This window comes from Delphinapterus leucas, chromosome 3 (genome assembly GCF_059928025.1).
Source record: "Delphinapterus leucas isolate spDelLeu-1000000601 "Yukka" chromosome 3, BTC_Dleu_Yukka2, whole genome shotgun sequence".
NCBI lineage: Eukaryota > Metazoa > Chordata > Mammalia > Artiodactyla > Monodontidae > Delphinapterus > Delphinapterus leucas.
Window position 1 is genome coordinate 52,851,334 of NC_143131.1, and position 22,227 is coordinate 52,873,560.

The 22,227-nt window shown below is 37.1% G+C and overlaps 2 protein-coding genes across 4 annotated transcripts in view; one reads left to right on the forward strand and one right to left on the reverse strand.

The window, feature by feature from the left end:
- The window catches only part of SHISAL2B (shisa like 2B), a 20,606-nt gene extending 16,464 nt beyond the window's left edge, over positions 1-4,142 (forward strand). Inside the window, exon 3 of the mRNA XM_022596637.2 lies at positions 2,826-4,142. Coding sequence (XP_022452345.1) covers positions 2,826-2,950 — 125 coding nt within the window. The 3' untranslated portion in view covers positions 2,951-4,142. The remainder of the gene's footprint in view (positions 1-2,825) is intronic.
- The window catches only part of SREK1IP1 (SREK1 interacting protein 1), an 84,483-nt gene that overhangs the window by 19,673 nt on the left and 42,583 nt on the right, over positions 1-22,227 (reverse strand). For 2 of the 3 annotated variants that reach the window (XM_022596591.3, XM_022596600.2), the window contains 2 exons: positions 11,972-12,044; positions 1-9,234 (listed from right to left, as the gene is read on the reverse strand). The exon at positions 1-9,234 is cut by the window's left edge and continues 19,668 nt beyond it. In XM_022596591.3, coding sequence (XP_022452299.1) covers positions 9,045-9,234; positions 11,972-12,044 — 263 coding nt within the window. In that variant the 3' untranslated portion in view covers positions 1-9,044. The remainder of the gene's footprint in view (positions 9,235-11,971; positions 12,045-22,227) is intronic. The other variant, XM_022596611.3, reaches the window with a different exon arrangement.

Genomic DNA, 22,227 nt, shown 5'->3' on the forward strand with positions numbered 1-22,227 from the left:
GAAATTAAGATTTGATCCTAAAGAATTTTAAGCAGAGAGAAGCTGATAGTAAATACTCTGAGGAAACATTATTAACTATTATTGTATTGCTGATAGTTTTGCATCTTTTCTCACTTAACATTGTATTCTGAGCATTTTCGATGTAATTAAAAATTTCTTGGAAATCACTTTTTCAGATTAAATGGCTGCATCACACTTATATATGATAATTTAGCAATTTCCCTATTATAAATTTAGGTTACTTACATTTTTTTGGTATTGAAAAGAATCAGTGAATATCTTTATAAGTTTTAGAGCTCATCTCTTATGGTTTCCTTGGGAACTTCATGCTAAAATCACAAGGTAGGAACACTCCAGACTTAAAAATAAATGTACCAGTTTACACTCCCATCATGCCATCCTACTAGCCCTGCTTTCTAGGGCCAAGCAGGACATCTCCCACTATGGGTTGATTTCATAGACTAACACTCAAAGGGGTAATATTATTGATAAGTTTTGAAGGATGATGTCTCACTACAGCTTCCAGATCTTGCCCATAGGCCTGAAACATGCATGGCATTATTCTCTGGGCTAATATTAAAAGTATCTTGTTTAAAACGTGGAGCCTTGAGTGGTACGATATATGGCTTTATTTCTTTTCTTCTGAAATTTCGTGACGGTAAAATAAATTACTTAAATTACTCTTGGCCAAGAAAGATTTTATCTGTTCCTAATTGAGACATGAAAAATGGTAATTACCTTTTGAATTTACATTTCTTTCTGACTAGTAAGATTGGAGATTCAGTAGATCTTTTGCCCATCTCTTTACTGATTAAGGTGTTAATGTCTTACATATTGATATGTAAATTCTGGTTATATGTTAGACATGAATCATGTGTTCTAAACATTTCTTCCCAGTTGGCTTTCAATCTTGTCTTTTGCAATCTACAACTTTAAAGTTTTTACTATGCCACACTTTCAATCTTATCATTTCACTCAACAAATTTATTGAACATTAGCTATGTACAATGCAATTCTTCTGCATCATCAATGAAAAATATAGTAAAAGATCTCTGGCATGTGGTGCTTACATTTTAGTGAGAGGAGACAGATAATAAACATAATAAAAAGGTAAATTATATTAGAAAATAAATGCTATGGGAAAAACTGGAGAGCAAAGGGATTGGGGATGGGGTGGGGGGAATGTAGGTTGCAATTTTAAATACAGTGTTTAGGTCCCATTGAAAAGGTGACTTCTGAGCAAGGATTGGAAATTAGGGAGTTATCCTGCAGACAATCTGAGGGAAGAGCATGCCAGACAGAGTGAACAGCCAGTGCAAAGACCCTGTGGCTGGAACATGCCTGAAATGTTTGATCAAAGAGGTTGGAGTGAATGAGAGGATGAAGTAGAAAAAGATGAAGTCAGGGAGATTAATGGTGTGTGTGTGTGTGTGTGTGTGTGTGTGTGTGTGTGTGTGTGTGTGTGTGTGTGTGTGTGTGGACATGTAGGCCATTATAAAGACTTGGGTGAAATGGAGGGTTCTTTGCAGAGGACACGCTTTGACTTACGTTTCAAAGGATCACTCTGAGTGTTGTGCTGAAAATAGAACAGTGGTAGCAGTGAAGGTGGTCTGATTTTGGATGTGTTTTTAAAAATGTAGTCAACAGGCTATCAGATAAATTGGTGGTGGGGTTGAGGGAAGAGGAACCAAGGCTGACAGAGGTTTTTGTCCTGAGCAACTGAACACATGGAAGTTGCTGGCAATTGAGAAGAGGAAGACTGTAAGTGGATTGGGCTCTTTTTTTTTTTTTTTCCCTGGGAATGATCCAAATATCAGTTTTGGACTAAGTTGGAGATGTCTGCTAGATATCCAAGTGGAGATGGCAAGTTGAGTCTGGAGTTCAGGAGAGGTGTGGGTTAGAGATACATATCTGGGAGTCATCAGCAGAGATGGTATTAAAAACTGTGGGACTAATCAGCCTAAGATGCTTGGGAGAGGAAAAGGGATCAACAAGAAAGATGGAAAAGGAGCAATGGTGACACAGGAGCGAGTCAAGGAAGGGTGGCATCTGGGAAGCCAAGAAAGAAAATGCTGCTGATAGGTCAAATAAGATGTGGCTTGTGAGCTGAACTGTGGGTTTAGCAACAGGGGGTTATTAGTAACATCTGTGATTTCTTGCACTGCTTTTACATAATTATAAAATTATTTAAATATATTTAAATTTGTATATATTGGTGAAATATATGACATTATTTTCACACTTAATTTTTCTAACATCATTCATTGATTAATAATCCATTTCTTTGCTATGAGCTTGCTAGTCTAACTTCTGATGAACAAATATCCACATTCCTCTACCCTTGTGCATTTTGGACTCATTTATATAGAACGAGTGAATGGGATTGTGGGATGAACATGCTCTTTTTAAATGTTACATCTCACCTGATTATAATGGCAAAGCCTTAAGATTGTTGTAAATTATTATGATCGATTTTAGTTTTGTTCCCTTTATGCATAAGGACAGTCACACTTTTATTAAGCAACCCAGAAATTGTTACCTTCTGATCAAATGTGTAGTTTCCTCCATGGAAGTGTGGAGAAAGAAAGGTAAGCATGGAAACGAAATCCTTACTTCTGTTACTGAGTATTTCCCTTATTTGACTTTCAGGAGAAAATGCTCAAAAACAACTTTGAAATGATTCAATTCTCACTCATCCATAAGGTCTTTAGAACATCATATTTCCAACATTCCTAAAAAGTTTATTTTTTTAAGGACAAATTTTAAAGTAAGATTTGATGTCATAATTTCAAATAATTATTTCATTTTGTTTTGTGTATTTGCAGGCAGCTCAAATAGAAAAACCAAAGCCCCCAGTTCAAATTCAACAAATGAAACATTCTATGAAGCTGATGATATAATTCAAGAAAAAACAATGGATATGACACAAATCAACACTGCTTACTGTTAAATATTCTGTGTTGTAAAAGCTCACTGGAGAGATGGAGCAACAAAAATAAAGAGTTCACTTCAAAAACAGTTTGTAATAATACTTTTCAAAAACTCACCACGCACAAAGCAAGACACAGCTGCAGTTTTGATCATTCAATTAATTTATTAAACACCCACTAAGGTTTCTGATAGATTTCCATGTGTATAAGTTTACTTTTATTTGCTAATTAAGATGTTTCTACATTACATGAAATTATGTTAATACTTCAGGAGAAATTATAGAATTTATCAATAACAAGATAAGCACACCTATGTCAGTGAAGAACAATGAGAAGTTTATGTCACATTACCAGCACTTCACAAGTTTCTCACACCTCGAGGCAGTTATTTTTATAAGAGATGGTGCTAGATAGGTAAATCTCAGGGGGTGGCCTTATGAACGAGAAGTGGTGTGTTCTTAAGTCTCTTAGAAATCAACCCATGCCTTTTTTAGGGGATTTGCTGTATTATTGCCTTTATAAAAACTAACATTCAATAACAAAATGTATCACTATGTATAATCTGCATGATAAATATTTTCTGCAAGGGATAACCATAACAAAAATCCTTCACTGATAAAGTTCCTAAGGAATTTCTAGAATGAAAGTTATAAAACAAACAAGTTAGTTCTCTGGTCCCACCTAAGGCTACTGCAGTGGTATCACTTAGACATCTAGAAATAAAACTACAGTTTCTGCAAATTAAAATTGTTTTAAAAGATTTTTATTCATAAGTGTGATTTCTATTGTAAGAACACAGACCTGGTCCTATAATGGAATTCAATAGGAAAAAAAAATTAATTTTAGGCTGGCTCTGCCGTGCCATCTACCGTGTTGTACAAAGTTTCTGTAGTTAGAAGACTAGCCTTTCAAAATGTGTCAAATACAGCTTCTCTGGTCTGCTGGGGGAAAAGAAAGGAATGCCTTATGGCTCTCAGGCATGCAAACTCAGGGTTAGAAACTTTTGACCATTAGCCTGTCAAAATTTCTACTAAGAACTGGGGATTCCAGTGCTGTCCAGTAGAGGTTTCTGTGATGATGGAAATGTTCTTTCTGTATCTGCACTGTCTGGCATGGTAGCCACTAGCCACATGTGGCTTACTCAGCACTTGAAATGTGGCTAGTGCAACTGAAGAGACACATTTTCATTTAATTAATCTAAATTTCAATAGCCACATGTGGCTACACTGACAGCATAGTTCCAGATCATTATTGCAACATCCTACTGCCAGTGTTGGATTTCACATTCAAAAAGGGCACAGTATTGCCAATGTTTAAATATTAAAATTGCTCAGAGTGTGTGTGAAGTCTGAAAGTTGAAACATTTCCATTACAAAAATGACATGTGGTCATAAAAGCAAAGAATTTTCATCTATTTTTGTGAAAGCACATAAAGTGTGGGTACTTCTTCATCTTTTATCCAGCTTTGATTAAAAAAAATCCCAGAAAATTGGCTATCTTGATACGCAGACATTAATAATTATATTACTGATTAGATGTTGCCTCACGTGAAAATCTAGGTTGAGAAAGTTAGTTAAGGCACTGGTAAGTCTACTTTTGTTGCTCAAGGGGAAGAGCAGAGGCCAGACAAGAAGCAGGAAACTTAGAGACTCAGGGCCAGCAAAATGCTCCTGGTTCCCCAGACTCTTCCCAACCTGTGGGACAGGCAAACTGGGGCTGGGCATGGCTGCATGCATCACGGGCTGTGCTCTACAAGAGGCAACCCAATTCTCTGGTGCTCTGCAAAATTTTAGAGGAGTTGGGAGGAGACAAGTGAGGTCTGAAGATCCTGGGCTTCGCAAGTGAAATTATCATTGAGCTGGCCTAACAAACCCTACTGTTCTTGGATGCCAACTGCCCAGGAAAATTGAGTCTCAGCACTTAGTATCAGTTGGAATCTGTGGAGCACTCCCTGCCAAGCCAGGAAACCTGGGGGAGAGCAACAGAGCTATCTAGTAGACCAGCTGGTGTGTGTCACTGTGACTTTGAAGCAGTTGCACTTCATAATATGGATTTAAATATTAAAATAGTCAAATCAATATTAAAAATATTAAAAGAAGCCTTACCAAATTACGACAGTCCGCATTGAAAAATATATTCTAAATGATTTATATCGACTGAAAATACTAACATAACAACACAATATATTCTGTAAGTCAAAAATAACCTAAAATAAAATTAAAAGCAAAACACATTTCAAATTATGTACATTTGCATGTAATTCTGGGGATGGGTCTGATAAAGAATATAGTAGCTTTTCAGAAGACTGTAATTTTTAGAAATCAGAACTTAGAAAAGTGGGCCTAGAATAAGAGATCAGATAATAGACTATCAAAGATTCAAATTATTTTCTATGCGGGCTTTTAATGAGACTAATTTCATCCTTTAAAAACTGTGGGATTGGATTATGAAATGGATGAAACCAAACCTCAATAAAAGTCATTTCTTCCCTTAAAACTCTCTAATGGCGTCTCTTGCTTACAGATAAAGGCCAAGCTCCCATACATGGAACATAAAACCTCCTTCTCTTGTACCTGAGAACTTAGAATGGTGGTCTCAATTCTTACCACTCCTGCCCCACACAGGGCTTATAATTCTTGACACACACGCCCCAGCTTTTTCTATGTGGGCTTTGTTCACTGTACTCATTCTGTCAACTCCCACGCTCATCCTCAATCAAAATGCACTGCAGGCATTACTTCTTCTAGGCAGCCTCTTCTAACTTCTCCGGACTATGTTAGGTACTCCTGTGTGTTTCTATAAACCCAATTACTGCACTTAATACCTAATGATGAGTTCTGCTGTTTCTCCTACCAACTAAACTGTGAATTCCTTTCAGGGAAGCAAATGTGTCTTATTTATCTCCGTATCCCTGGTATTTAACATAGTGTTTGCTATGCTAGGCACTCAGTAAATGTTTATTGAAGAAAGGACTCAATGGCATTTAACAAGACTATTATTGATAACTCTTCAATCTAGTTTAATTGAAGGTAACCTAGGCCTATGTAATTTTAGACAGAATGAGTCATAAATACAGACACACACAGTTGTTTTACTCACTGATGTTTTAGCCTCAAAGAACCAAAGATGTAAACAGATATGTATTAAGTATGAAGCACTGGGGATCCCTCTGAGAGCTTTTAGCCAACAGAAGATATGGAGAAAAGAAATACGGAACTGTATGGGGCGTAGGTCCATCAGCCTAAAAGCAATAGTCTCAAAGTATTCAGATAATCAGGTTACAGATACAAATCTAAACATAAATTCTGTCTGCATCTAGTGAAAATAACATACACTGGGTGGTAAGGATATGAACCAAATACCAATTATCTGCTTAAAGAAGTAACATGTGTTTAACAGTTACATTAATAAATTCAACTTTTACAGTTTACAGAATGCTACCTGCTTATCTGTAACAATTTATAAATGAATATAATAATTTATATTCTAAATGAAAATAATTTCTAAAATAATATTATTTGAAGTATTGATAATCATATATATTAAGAACTAGAAGGGATCTCAGAGATAATTTGGTACAACATTTTATAGATGAAAGACACCAAGGCCCAGCGAAGGTAAATTACTTTGTTGAAGGTCACACAGGTAGCCAGAATGACTAGGACTTGTGTTTTTGGCCACCGTGCGGCATGCGGGATCTTAGTTCCCCGACCAGGGATTGAACCCCTGCCCCTTCAATGGAAGCGTGGACAACTAGGACTTTTGGATTTTTACTATTAAGTTCAGTTTTCCTTATGCTACATACTGCCTGAGAGGAAATGTCACTAATTTTCTCCTACAATATATTAGTGAGATTTGCATCCAAACCCAATAATAATAACAAGATCACTTCAGAAGAAAATTACTTTAGTAAAAATAAATGAATTTTATTCAGATGAGATCTTTCATAAACTATTCTCAGACTATGGGAAATTTACTCAAGAATAATTCCAAGAGATTTTTCTGGGGAAAAATATTACTGAACGTTAAGATCTTTTAATTTGCGAACTCTTATTAGTTAATGAGGCCTGAATTTTATATAACTCTCCTGAGCCACTGATTGTCTCAGCATCCGGATAACAAATCTGCCAACTTATTATCTCTACAATTAACAGAAGTAAAACTTACAAATAACTGGATCAACTCTTGTGTCACTACAATTATCATTTTTAACCATGTTACACACTCAATAAGATGAGACCATATGTTTGCATGTAGGGTTTTCTAATAATATTTTAAAGTTTTTTTTTTACTTATTTTTTTCATACTGATAACCAAAGGATTGTATTTTCCTAAAATATAGTTTTCAAAAATACATAAACTACAGCAAAGGCAAAACAAACCCTTAAAAACCTAGTAGCTCTGTGTTTCTCTCCAATAACTGACTAAGCTATTTAAACAAAAGGATTTCTTTTTAAGGAGGCCATAGGACTAAGTTAGGTTATGGAAAAGCTACAAGTGTGAGCACTTCCATGGCTGTAATGTTAGAAAAGGGATGTGGATGTAGCTTCCCTAGAATCTGCACAATGTAAGCATATGCTAAGAGGAGTTATGAGGCTCTCCCAGTCTTACTGAGGTCATGCCAGATAGGAGTGCTGGGTGAAGGAAGAATCAGTACACCTTTCCAGCCTGTGAGGTTATGTGTACTTACCTGATTTCATCATAATGAATTCACCTGCAGCCATGTCTGTAGGCTACCAATTTGAAAATTTATAACTGCACCACAGTGAGGTACTTACAATCTTTGGTGCTGTACCATGATAATTAGTTGACTTTCGATGCTGCTACAATAAGTATTTAACTTACTGGACATAAGGGATATCCAAGTATCATTGAGAAATTAAAAAAATGTAGAAACATTTATATCTACAACTATGTGTTTGAAAATGCTAACTCATATAAAATTTCCATTGTTATATAAAGGCTTTCATGATGTAACTCCCTGACTCTTAAATTTTAAAAAATACAGAATAAAATTCTTAATCCTAAATTTTTGTCACTGCTCCTGAGGTTTATGATTGAAGTCAAAGAGAGAAACACCCCAAACTAGTCACTTATGAACTCATAAATTCAGTGGAAACCTGCTTCAAAACTACAAATTATTTCAGACAAATATATATATATGTTCACATTTATAAAAAATTTCCACATTACTCATAGAAACAAGCGTCATAAAATTTACATACCGAATACAATAAAAATCAGTTCTAATGAAGATTTAGCTGTTATCCTCCTAAATAAAAAGTTCTGTGTTTGAGGTATTTCTTTAAGACATGCCAATATGGCATATTTGTAAAACAACCCAGGAGTCTATCTTAAAAATCCTGCCCAACACAGCATCATCTCTATGAGACCTACAAGTAGGCTGAACTAGACTTGTCTTTTTAAGCAAGGAAGAAATATTTTGTTACAAAAACCAAGGAGGCAGGTACTAGAAACTCTGCATCTCAGAAAACAGTGAAATTTTGTTACAAATACTTTCATTATCATCTTCCTGCTGATGCCATTCATTTAAAAAGTTCTAGTCAAGACCGATAAAGCAGCTTCACCTCCTGTGACATCCAAAAAAAGCCAAGATTTAAAAACAACAGTGAAAAACTTCACTCTCATTATACATTATCATAGGATATAAAGCTATGAAAATTTTCAGTGTCAAGCGCAAAGCATTATCCCCTACCTCACTTTAACACTGGAAGGTGGACACTTAATTCAGCAGTACTCATTAACTGCTAAGTAGATTGCCTGTGTTGACTGTAGTAAAGCCATTTACAATCAATTTATGAAGTAATAACACTAGCCAGGCACACACACAGAGGAATACCAAAAACGATGAGTTTTGTTGCACAAATATCCATACTTGGGGCATGGCTATCAGGTAATAAGACTGATTCAATACTCTATAATCACAGTACATTAAAATACTGCCAGACAGTAATGGCCCCATATATGAAAAAATGTCTATATGGAAAAGGCTGTGATTTATTGCAAAGCATAATTATATAGCAAATTTCAAGGAAAGTCTAATAATTTTCAAAACCATATTTTTAAATTTAATGGTTCAGGCCAAAGTCTCAGTTACTTTTTGGAGATTTCAGAACTATTAGGGGCAGAGGAATGCTTTTCCTTTTTTCTCTTCTTTTTGTCCTTTTTGTGATGCTTCCCCTTTTTTGACTTACTCTTTTTCTCTTTTTTCTTTTCTTTCTTCTGATATCTTTGTTTCTTTTGTTTTGAAGTGTCCTCTTCAGTGGAACTGGATGAATAAGACCTATGAGTAATAATGCATGCTGACTGATAATTGTATTTATGGTTGATGGGTATATTTAAATGGAATTTGAACTGCCTTAAATCCTTCTTGGAATAAGGTGGGAGTATAAATATAAAGGAATTCAAACAAAATGTGCTTTATATATTTGTATTCTCTTAAAATATGGTATTCAGAGTTTTTGCCACTTAGCCAGAGAAACTAACAAAACAAATGTCTCTATTCTGCTCAGTTCTAGTTATGAGTTTTAAATTCAGTAAGGATGAAATAATTTTTCTGTGATTTTCAGTTTTTCATCCTGTGTACCCTTCAAAATCTTTCTTATAAGGCAAAGAAAATGTCATTTACCAACCCTCATTATATACACAATTCACTTGTGTATATAATAACTTGTTCGCATATTCTCTTAAAAGAGCCACAAAGGATACAATTATATAAAAAGGGCTACAGTTGTACCTCCGTATAAATGAATGAAAGTTGAAAATTAGCAAAATAAAAGCACTTTTATTTTATTTTTCAAGTTAAAGTACTTGATTCTTTTACATGCAGAGTGATACAGATGAACACTTGCATTCTGAAATAATTTTTACTAGTTACAGAAAGAATGCTTTTAAATGTATACTCTATATAAATGAATGAGAATAACTTATCATTATACTTTATTTTTCTTATATTACTCGAATACTAAATTGGGAAAATAAACTGTAGAATTCTTTCCTCTAATGAAAAATAACAAAAAGCGAAAAAACCCCATCTCTCTTAAGAGATGTATAAAAAGATGTGCAACAATATCCAGACCCCAAATATGTGTGACTGAACAGAAACTGAGTTAATTTAAAATCTAAAAGGCATCCCAGAGATAGCTGAGTGATCTAAACATTAGAAGTTAAAACCCAAACTAAGAAAACCTAAAAGACATACAGTAGAAGGCAAAGTAAACAACATGAGACTACAAGGTTGTGTCTGTAGAGTGACTCACTGTGCGAATTCCCTGACTGCCTTCCTTGATCAGGGACTCTCAGCCTCCCCCCGTTTCTGTAACATTGTGTTCCTTCCTTTTCCATGTCCATCTTCTCAGACTCTGGCCATCTCCGGAGCTTATTTTCTCATGTATTCTCTTGCACTCTCTTCAACTCTTTTTCTCAACTCTTGCCTACTTTCCTGTTTAAAGACCTGCTTGACCTCTACATTCTAACTAGCGCTGCTTCTCGGCCTGCACTTTTTTCTTTGGCTTTCTGGACCTGGGTTCTCTTTAAGGGAGAATGTTATACTTTGGCAGAGCAACCACATCAGGTGGCGTTACCTTTGCTAAGTGTACTTAGAAAAGTTCTTTTAATTTCAGGCCCTGTCTGAGGTGGGTGAGGCCCAAGGTAGAGAGGCTTGAGTAAATAATATGTTACTCTAAAACCAGTACATGAAAATTTGGAAGGAAACAGAAAATCTCACTTCTCCTGTAAGCGATCCACATGCTGTGCTAATGCAAATGATTAAACAATACACTCATCAGAGTACACAATACACTGAGCTCTACCTTCCTGTGTTAGTTCTTAAACATCATTAACTCCCAACACCTGAAAGTGAGTTAACTTTTCCAATTTATAAAGTAGCTGAGGGTGTTAGAATGTATATATTACATGCTCTATAAAAACTACAAAGTGACAACACCTGATGTGCAGAACCTACTGTCAGAGAACTAAGGTCCAAGCTAGATATTACTACCTGCTAAATGCCCTAAAAAGTGTCTATATGTACATGTTTATTCTAGTGTAAATGAAAGTGCACTCATGAACCAAGGAAGAAGTTGCCTCTTAAGTCTTTTGATCAATTTCTTTAACCAGTTTTTGTTAAAAGAGTTGATAGTAAAAATTCATAGGTGGCTGATGAGAATTCTGAAAGATCTGAAGGTATTTTTAGCATGACAAATGAGTACATAAATCCTATTAATAAATTAATTTCTTAGCCATGGCAATGATATTTTGAGAATACAAATATTTAAGCTCCAAATTCATACATATGAGGACAAAATATATATGTGAAGAATTTAGACATACGTCCAATTAAAAACTTAACTTATGTTCTAAAACTTAAAAATTCTAGAATACAAATAGAATACATAAAAGAAGTGGGTGGAAATGTCATGAAGAACCTAGGGGTAAGACAGGAATAAAGACACAGACCTACTAGAGAATGGACTTGAGGATATGGGGAGGGGGAAGGGTAAGCTGTGACAAAGCGAGAGAGAGGCATGGACATGTATACACTACCAAATGTAAGGTAGATAGCTAGTGGGAAGCAGCCACATAGCACAGGGAGATCAGCTCGGTGCTTTGTGACCGCCTGGAGAGGTGGGATAGGGAGGGTGGGAGGGAAGGAGATGCAAGAGGGAAGAGATGGGAACATATGTATATGTATAACTGATTCACTTTGTTATAAAGCAGAAACTAACACACCATTGTAAAGCAATTATACTCTAATAAAGATGCAAAAAAAAAAAAAAGCGGGCGGGGCTGTTATTTATTTATACCTTGATTTGCTCCAAAAAAGAAAATTTAAGGAGGCTGAGTGCTGACTTTATTTTTGATTCCTGACATGAAGGATTTTGTTATTTTACAGAAACAACTGAACACCTAACTTTCATTAAGATAACATTAAATTAACTGATTATAACATGAAAAATAAAATTCTATAATCCATCTAGATCCATAGTCCTGCTTTTTTAAAAAAAATGTTAAAAAAATACCTTTTCCTTTTTTTTTTCAACTTGATTTTCTCTTTGCTTTTTGCTTTTTTCTTCTCCTCTTCTTCATTTATTCCTGTGTGTTGAGGGGAAAGAATCAGGTCACCATCAGTTTATATACTAATATGGTATGTATACATTTTTTGATTTTGGTTGTTGGTTGGTGAATTTCACTGTTAGGATACTGCACTTTTTTTGTAACAATGTCCCCTTTCTTGATTATTTTTACTCATTAAAAACATTATAAAAGTACTATATGCTTTTAATACAGATTTCAAATCTACTGAGTACATTAAGTAAAAAATTCAAATATTTCATTTCTAATTCCTAAAGCAAATCAATGTCGACAGTTTGGTGGGTACTATTCCAGGCCTTAAGAAATGAAATCTTTTTCAAGCAAAATTAGGATCATGAAATCCTAAGGTCATGGGACAATAACCACATCTAATATTTATGTCATTGGTATCTCGGAAGGAGAGAATACATACTATTCTCTATCTTGTTTATTAAATACACAATTTGGTGTGTATTCTTCTAGGCTTTCTCTATACATAACCAAATACACACAAACATTCACTTATACAAACATAATTACATGTAAGTCCCAAGTTTTTATGTCATTTGAAAAATGGATTGTGGCATATAATACATATTTTCCAACTTATTTCTTTCACTTAACACTTTTTTTTGATATTCTTTTACTCTAACACCATTTGCTGAAAAGACTATTCTTTCTATACAGAACTGCCTTTTCACCTCTGTCAAAAATCAGTTGAACTTCTGCTTCTAGGAAGATGAAGTAGATGTATTTTTCCTATTCCTCCCATTAAATATAACTACAAACCCCAGACATTACAAAAACAAGCATAAGAAGACTGTAAAAGGTGGAAAGACAGACACTAGCTAGGGATCTTGAAATCCAGAAAACGACACACTGCTGAGTTCCCTGAAATTTCTTTTTGCTTTATATAGCCCAGACTTACAGCTGAAGAAGCCGGCAACCTGGCAATATCAACAGGTGCAGACAAAAATACCCCAACAATAGCCTGCTCTCTCTAGCCAAAGGACCAAGAAAGGGACAGCCTAGTGACAGGAAACTTTTAGATAGTAACTGCCATTTCCAGCCAAACACCACAGAAAAAAATGGGGCACCACCCCCACCCATATTACCAAAGGCTGAGTGAAGAACACAGACTTCCCCCCATGAGTCTGTGATGAGACATCTCAATCCCCCTTCCTGAGAAGTCTAAGTGGTGAGCCAAACTTTCATCCCCACTGACCAGTAATAAGACCTCCATTAACAGTGTCAGTGGAGACCACGCAAGGAGCCTGGACTGCCAACCCCACCCAGCAGTAATGAGGCACTCCTCCCCTCCATGCTTAAGTATTGTCAGAAGAGACCTAATGAAAGTCAGTGCTTTCACTGTCACCCAGGGGTAACAAGACTACCCTCACCATGGTGTCAGGGGGCACCACACAGGGAGCTGAAATTCCGACCTTCACCCAGCAGTAAGAAGAAGCCGTGTCCACCTTAGGTTTTGGTAGAGGCTGAGTGGTGAAACTGAACTTTTATTTTCATCTGGCAGGAACAAGTTGGCATCCTCAATTTTCCTTCTGGAGTGGTACCAGAGAAAATCAGATAAAACAAAAGGTTTAAAGAAAAGCCAGAGTTTTATATATGTCCAAATTTCAACTGAAAAGAAATCATCAAATGAAGAACCAGAAAGACCTCTAATTGAATACAAAATTAAACAACAGATGACAACACCCCAATGACAGAAATATTAGAATCATCTGAAAAAGATTTCAATGCAGCCATCATAAAAATGCTTCAATTGGCAACTATGAACATGCTTGAAACAAATGAAAAAACAGAAATCCCCAAAGAAATAAAAAAATCCAAAGAAGAGGGCTTCCCTGGTGGCTCAGTGGTTAAGAATCCGCCTGCCAATGCAGGGGACACAGGTTCGATCCCTGGTCCGGGAAGATCCCACATGCCGTGGAGCAACTAAGCCCGTGTGCCACAATTACAAAGCCTGCACTCTAGAGCCCGCGTGTCACAACTACTGAAGCCCGCACGCCTAGAGCCCATGCTCCACAACAAGAGAAGCCATGACAATGAGAAGCCTGTGCACTGCAACAAAGACTAGCCCCTGCTCGTTGCAACTAGAGAAAGCCCGCACACAGCAACAAAGACCCAACACAGCCAAAAATAAAAACAAATAAATTAATGAATTTTTTAAAAATCCAAGAAGAAAGAAATAGAAATTTTAGAACTAAAAATACAATAAACTGAAATTAAAAACTCAGTGGAAGGGCTCAAGAGCAGAATGGAAACACAGAGGAAATAATCACTGAACAGGAAGACAAAACAATATAAATCACCCTATTTGAATGATGGAGAGAAAAAAGACTTAAAAAGAACAGAGCTTCAGAAACCTGTGGGATAACAGCAAAAGAGCTAATATTTATGTCATTAGAGTCCTGCAAAGCAAGGATAAAGAAGGCTAAAAAAAAAGGTGCTTGAAGAAATAATTGCTGAAAACTTCCTAAATTTGGTAAGAGACATAAACCTACAAATTCAAAATAAACTCAAAGAAATTCATATCAAGACACATCATAATTAAGCTTCTGAAAACTAATGACAAAGAAAAAATATTGAAAACAGTCAGAGAAAAATGATATGTTACTTATAGAAGCAAAACAATTAGAATGAAAGCACATTTCTTATCAGAAAAGATGGAAGCCAGAATGAAGTGGAATCCTGGAATCCTCTACCCAGTGAAAATATTCTTCAAAAATGAAAAGACAGATGGCTTCACAGGCGAATTCTATCAAACGTTTAGAGAACAGCTAACACCCATCCTTCTCAAACTCTTCCAAAATATAGCAGAGGGAGGAATATTCCCAAACTCATGCTACAAGGCCACCATCACTCTGATAACAAAACCAGACAAAGATGTCACAAAGAAAGAACACTACAGGTCAATAACACTGATGGACAGAGATGCAAAAAATCCTCAACAAAATATTAGCAAACAGAATCCAACAGCACATTAAAAGGATCATACACCATAATTAAGTGGGGTATACCCCAGGGATGCAAGGATTCTTCAATATACGCAATTCAATGTGATACACCATATTAACAAATTGAAGGAGAAAACCATATAATCATCTCAATAGATGCAGAGAAAGCTTTTGACAAAATTCAACACCTATTTATGATAAAAACTCTCCAGAAAGTAAGCATAGAGGGAACTTACCTCAACATAATAAAGGCCATATATGACAAACCCACAGCCAACATCATCCTCAATGGTGAAAAACTGAAACCATTTCCACTAAGCTCAGGAACAAGACAAGGTTGCCCACTGTCACCTCTATCATTCAACACAGTTTTGGAAGTCTTAGCCACAGCAATCAGGGAAGAAAAAGAAATAAAAGGAATCCAAATTGGAAAAGAAGAAGTAAAGCTGTCACGGTTTGCACGTGACACGATACTATACATAGAGAATCCTAAAGATGCTATCAGAAAACTACTAGAGCTAATCAATGAATTTGGTAAGGTAGCAGGATACAAAATTAATGCACAGAAATCTCTTGCATTCCTATACACTAATGATGAAAAAACTGAAAGTGAAATTAAGAAAACACTCCCATTTACCATTGCAACAAAAAGAATAAAATATCTAGGAATAAACCTAACTAAGGAGACAAAAGACCTGTATGCAGAAAATTATAAGACAGTGATGAAAAAAATTAAAGATGATACAAATAGATGGAGAGATATACCATGTTCTTGGATTGGTACAATCAACATTGTGAAAATGACTCTACTACCCAAAGCAATCTACAGATTCAATGCAATCCCTATCAAACTACCACTGGCATTTTTCACAGAACTAGAACAAAAAATCTCACAACTTGTATTGAAACACAAAAGACCCTGAATAGCCAAAGCAATCTTGAGAAACAAAAACAGAGCTGGAGGAATCAGGCTCCCTGACCTCAGAGTATACTACAAAGCTACAGTAATTAAGACCGTATGGTACTGGTACAAAAACAGAAATATAGATCAATGGAACAGGATAGAAAGCCCAGAGATAAACCCACGCACATATGGTCACCTTATCTTTGATAAAGGAGGCAAGAATATACAGTGGAGAAATGACAGCCTCTTCAATAAGTGGTGCTGAGAAAACTGGAGAACTACATGTAAAAGAATGCAATTAGAACACTACCTAACACCATACACAAAAATAAACTCAAAATGGATTAAAGAACTAAATGTAAGGCCAGACACTATTAAACTGTTAGAGGAAAACATAGGCAGAACACTCTGTGACATAAATCACAGCAAGATCCTTTTTTACACACCTCCTAGAGAAATGGAAGTAAAAACAAAAATAAACAAATGGGACCTAATGAAACTTAAAAGCTTTTGCACAGCAAAGGAAACCATAAACAAGGCTAAAAGACAACCCTCAGAATGGGAGAAAATATTTGTAAATGAAGCAACTGACAAAGGATTAATCTCCAAAATTTACAAGCAGCTCATGCAGCTCAGTATCAAAAAAACAAACAACCCAATCCAAAAATGGGCAGAAGACCTAAATAAGAGATTTCTCCAAAGAAGACATACAGATTGCCAACAAACACATGAAAGAATGCTCAACATCATTAAGCATTAGAGAAATGCATATCAAAACTACAATGAGATATCACTTCACACAAGTCACAATGGCCATCATCAAAAAATCTACAAACAATAAATGCTGGAGACGGTGTGGAGAAAAGGGAACCCTCTTGCACTTTTGGTGGGAATGTAAATTGCTACAGCCACTATGGAGACAGTATGGAGGTTCCTTAAAAAACTAAAAATAGAACCATCATACGACCCAGCAATCCCACTACTGGGCATATACCCCGAGAAAAACATAATTCAAGAAGAGTCATGTACCGCAACGTTCATTGCATCTCTATTTACAATAGCCAGGATATGGAAGCAACATAAGTGTCCATCAACAGATGAATGGATAAACAAGATGTGGCACATATATATACAATGAAATATTACTCAGCCATAAAAAGAGACAAAATTGAATTATTTGTAGTGAGGTGGATGGACCGAGAGTCTGTCATACAGAGTGAAGTAAGTCAGAAAGAGAAAAACAAATACTGTATGCTAACATATATATATATATATATATATGGAATCTAAAAATAAGAAAAATGGTCATGAAGAACCTAGGGGCAAGATGGGAATAAAGACGCAGACCTACTAGAGAATGGACTTGAGGATATGGGGAGGGGGATGGGTAAGCTGGTACAAAGTGAGAGAGAGGCATGGACATATATACACTACCAAATGTAAAATAGATAGCTAGTGGGAAGCAGCTGCATAGCACAGGGAGATTAGCTTGGTGTTTTGTGACCACCTAGAGGGGTGGGATAGGGAGGGTGGGAGGGAGGGAGACACAAGAGGGAAGAGATATGGGGATATATGTACATGTATAACTGATTCACTTTGTTATAAAGCAGAAACTAACACACCATTGTAAAACAATTATACTCCAATAAAGATGTTAAAAAAAAAATGAAAAGAAATCAAGATGTTCTCAGATAAAGGAAAACGAAAAGAATCTGTCACCAGCAGACATTCCCCAAAAGAATGGCTACAGGAAGTTATCTAAAGGAAAGGAAATGCTGTAACATCAAGAAGAAAGAACACAGTAAGCAAAAATATGGGTGCAACAGGCTTTCTTTCTTTTGAATTTCTAAATTTTGTTTGAGGGTGGAAGCAAAAACTATAACAGTGTCTGATGTGGTTCTATGTGTATGCAGGGAACATATTGAGGATGACTATAAATGGGAGAGGGTAAAAGTACATAAAGAGAGGTTAGGTTTCTACATTTCACTTGAACTAGTAAAATGACAAAACCAGTAGATTATGATAAATTACGTATACATAATGTAATACCTAGAGTAACCATTGAAAATGTTATACAGAACACTACAGAAAAAATTTTAAACATTATGGATATATTCAAAGACACTATAGATACATCAAAATGGAACTGTACAAGTGTTCAAGTGACACTATAGTGAAATCAAAGCACTATAGACAATCCTAAAAAAATACTCCATGGGAACCCACAGAAAGGTAGGGGAAAAAAGAACAGAGAAATAAAAATACAGAATAATCAGAAAACAAATAATAAAATGGCAGACTTAAGCCCTAACATATAATTATATTAAACTTCAAAAGAATACCAATGAAATTGGCAGAGTGGATTGAGAAATATGACTCATCTACATGCTGTCTATAAGGCTCTCACCTCAAATATAATGATATAGGCACACTGAAAGCAAAAGGACAGAAATGGAGATGTAACACAAACATCAAAGGAAAGCTAGAATGGCTATATTAATATCAGATAAAACAGACTTTAGAACAAAGAAAATAACCAGTGAGAGAGACAGACATTATATAACAATAAAGGTTTCAACCCACTAAGAAGACATAGCAATCCTAAGTGTGTATGCACCAAACAACAGAGCTGAAAAATACATGAAGCAAAAACAATAGACCTGAAGGAAGAAACAGACAAATCCATGATAGCTGGAGACTTCAACATCCTTCTCTCAGCAACTGACAGAAACTACACATAAAGTTAGCAAGGATATAGAAGAACTCAACAACACCATAAATTAACAGAATCTAGGGCTTCCCTGGTGGCGCAGTGGTTGAGAGTCCACCTGCCGATGCAGGGGATATGGGTTCGTGCCCCGGTCCGGGAAGATCCCACATGCCGCGGAGCGGCTAGGCCCGTGAGCCATGGCCGCTGAGCCTGTGCGTCTGGAGCCTGTGCTCCGCAACGGGAGAGGCCACAACAGTGAGAGGCCTGCATACCACAAAAAATAAAAATTAAAATTAAAAAAAAGTTATACATTGTGACCAAGTGTGATTTATTCAAGGGATGCAAGGCTGGTTGAATATTCAAAAATCAATTAATGTAATCCACTGTATTAAGACGCTAAAGAAGAAAAATTGTAGGATCATATCAACTGATGCAGAAAATGCATTTGGCAAAACCTGACACCCATTCATGATAAAAACTCTTTAAAAATAGGAATAGAGGGAAACTTCCTCAACTTGATAAAGAGCTGCTACCAAAAAAACTTACAGCTAACCATTAAGGTCTGTATGGTTTTGTCCCCTAGGACTGGAATCCAGGTAAGAATTCATCTCTCACTGCTCTTTTTCAACATAGTGCTATAAATTCTAGCCATAGCAATAAATCAAGAAAGGAAAACAAAAGGCTTACAGATCAAAGTGGAAGAAATAAAACTGTTCTTATTTGCAGATGACATGATGGTTTACATAGAAAATTCCAAAGAATCTACCAAAAACTCCTAGAACTAATCAGTGAGTTTAGCAAAGATAAACGATAAACATAAAGTCATTTGTACTTCTATATACTTGTAATGAACATGCAGACAACAAAAGAAAAAAAAACATTTACAATTTTTCAAAAAAAATTTATAGGTATAATCCTAAAACTACACCATGCTGAGAAAAGAAATCAAAGATTTAAATAAACAGAGAGACATACTGGATTTATGGGTTGGAATACTCAACACAGTAAAGGTGTCAATTCTCCCCAAATTGATAAACATCTTTAAGGCAATGCCTATCAAAATTCCAGCAAGATTCTTTGTAGATATAAACATTATTCTAAAATTTATATGAAAGGGAAAAGAAACTAAAGTAGTTGAAACAATTTTGAAAAAGAAGAATAAAGTAGAAAAAATCAGTCCCTCCAACTTTGAGACTTATTATATAGCTACATTAATCAAGACGGGGTGGCGGGATAGATACATAGATCAATGGAACATTATAGACAGCCCAGAAACAAACCAACACAAATAGGACCAACTTATTTTTGGCAAGAGCAAAAAAGCAATTCAGTGGAAGAAAGATAGCCTTTCAATAAATAGTGCTGGAACAAGTGGTCATTTTTAAGCAAAATACTAAGTGCTCTAAGTTTCACATTTTATACAATAATCAAATAGATGATGGACCTAATGTAAAATATAAATCTATAAAAACTTTACAAAAAAGTAAAGGAGACCAAGAGACAGGCAAGGAGTTACACTTGAAACCAAAGCACAATCTATAAGAGGAAAAATTAATAAATTGGACTTTATCAAAATTAAAAAACTATTGTTCTGTGAAACACCTATTAAGAGGATGAAAAGAAAAGCTACATATTGGGATAAATATTTGCAAACCAGGCATCTAAAAAAGGACTAGTATCTAACGAGGGGAAGATGGCGAAGTGTAAGACGCAGAGATCACCTTCCTCCCCACAGAAACACCAGAAATACATCTACACGTGGAACAACTCCTACAGAACACCTACTGAACACTGGCAGAAGACCTCAGACCTCCCAAAACGCAAGAAAGTCCCCACGTACCTGGGTAGGGCAAAAGAAAGAAGAATAAACAGAGACAAAAGGATAGGGACGGGACCTGCACCAGTGGGAGGGAGCTGTTAAGGAGGAAAGGTTTCCGCACACTAGGAAGCCCCTTCGCGGGCGGAGACTGCGGGTGGCGGAGGGGGAAGCTTCGGAGCCATGGAGGAGAGCACAGCAACAGGGGTGTGGAGGGCAAAGCGGAGAGATTCCCGCACAGAGGATCCGTGCCAACCGGCGCTCACCAGCCCGAGAAGCTTGTCTGTTCACCCGCCGGGGTGGGCGCGGATGCGAGCCGAAGCTCGGGCTTTGGTCGGAGAGCAGGGAGAGGACTGGGGTTGGCGGCATGAACATAGCCTGCAGGGGTTTAGTGCACCACGGCTAGCTGGGAGGGAGTCCGGGGAAAAGTCTGGACCTGCCGAAGAAGCAAGAGACTTTTTCTTCCCTCTTTGTTTCCTGGTACGCGAGGAGAGGGGATTAAGAGAGCTGCTTAAAGGAGCTCCAGAGACGGGCGCGAACCGCGGCTAAAAGCGCGGACCCCAGAGACGGGCATGAGACGCTAAGGCTGCTGCTGCCGCCACCAAGAAGCCTGTGTGCGAGCACAGGTCACTATCCACACCAACCTTCCGGGGAGCCTGTGCAGCCCGCCACTGCCAGGGTCCCGGGATCCAGGGACAACTTCCCCGGGAGAACGCACGGCGCGCCTCAGGCTGGTGCAACGTCACGCCGGCCTCTGCCGCCGCAGGCTCGCCCCGCACTCCGTACCCCTCCCTCCCCCCGGCCTGAGTGAGCCAGCATCCCCGAAGCAGCTGCTCCTTTAACCCTGTCCTGTCTAAGCAAAGAACAGATGCCCTCCGGTGACCTCCATGCAGAGGCGGGGCCAAATCCAAAGCTGAGCCCCAGGAGCTGTGACAACAAAGAAGAGAAAGGGAAATCCCTCCCAGCAGCCTCAGAAGCAGCGGATTAAAGCTCCACAATCAACTTGATGTACCCTGCATCTGTGGAATACATGAATAGACAACGAATCATCCCAAATTGAGGAGGTGGACTTGGAGAGCAAGATTTATTATTTTTTCCCCTTTTCCTCTTTTTATGAGTGTGTATGTGTATGCTTCTGTGTGAGATTTTGTCTGTATAGCTTTGCTTTCACCATCTGTCCGAGGGTTCTATCCGTCCTTTTTTTTTTCTTTTCCTTAAAATTTTTTTTCTTAATAATTATATTTATTTTAATAACTTTATTTTATTTTATCTTACTTTATTTTATCTTCTTTCTTTCTTTCCTTCCTTCCCATCTCCCTCCCTCCCTCCCTCCCTCCCTTCTTCCTTCCTTCCTTCCTTCCCTTCTTTCTTTCTTTCTTTCTTTCCTTCTTTCTACTTTTTCTCCCTTTTATTCTGAGCCGTGTGGATGAAAGGCTCTTGGTGCTGCAGCCAGGAGTCAGTGCTGTAACTCTGAGGTGGGAGAGCCAACTTCAGGACACTGGTCCACAAAAGACTTCCCAGCTCCACATAATATCAAACGGCAAAAATCTCCCAGAGATATCCATCTCAACACCAGCACCCAGCTTCACTCAACGACCAGCAAGCTACAGTGCTGGAAACCCTATGCCAAACAACTAGCAAGAGAGGAACAAAACCCCACCCATTAGCAGAGAGGCTGCCTAAAATCATAATAAGTCCACAGACACCCCAAAACACAGCACGAGACGTGGACCTGCCCACCAGAAAGACAAGATCCAGCCTCATCCACCAGAACACAGGCACTAATCCCCTCCAACAGG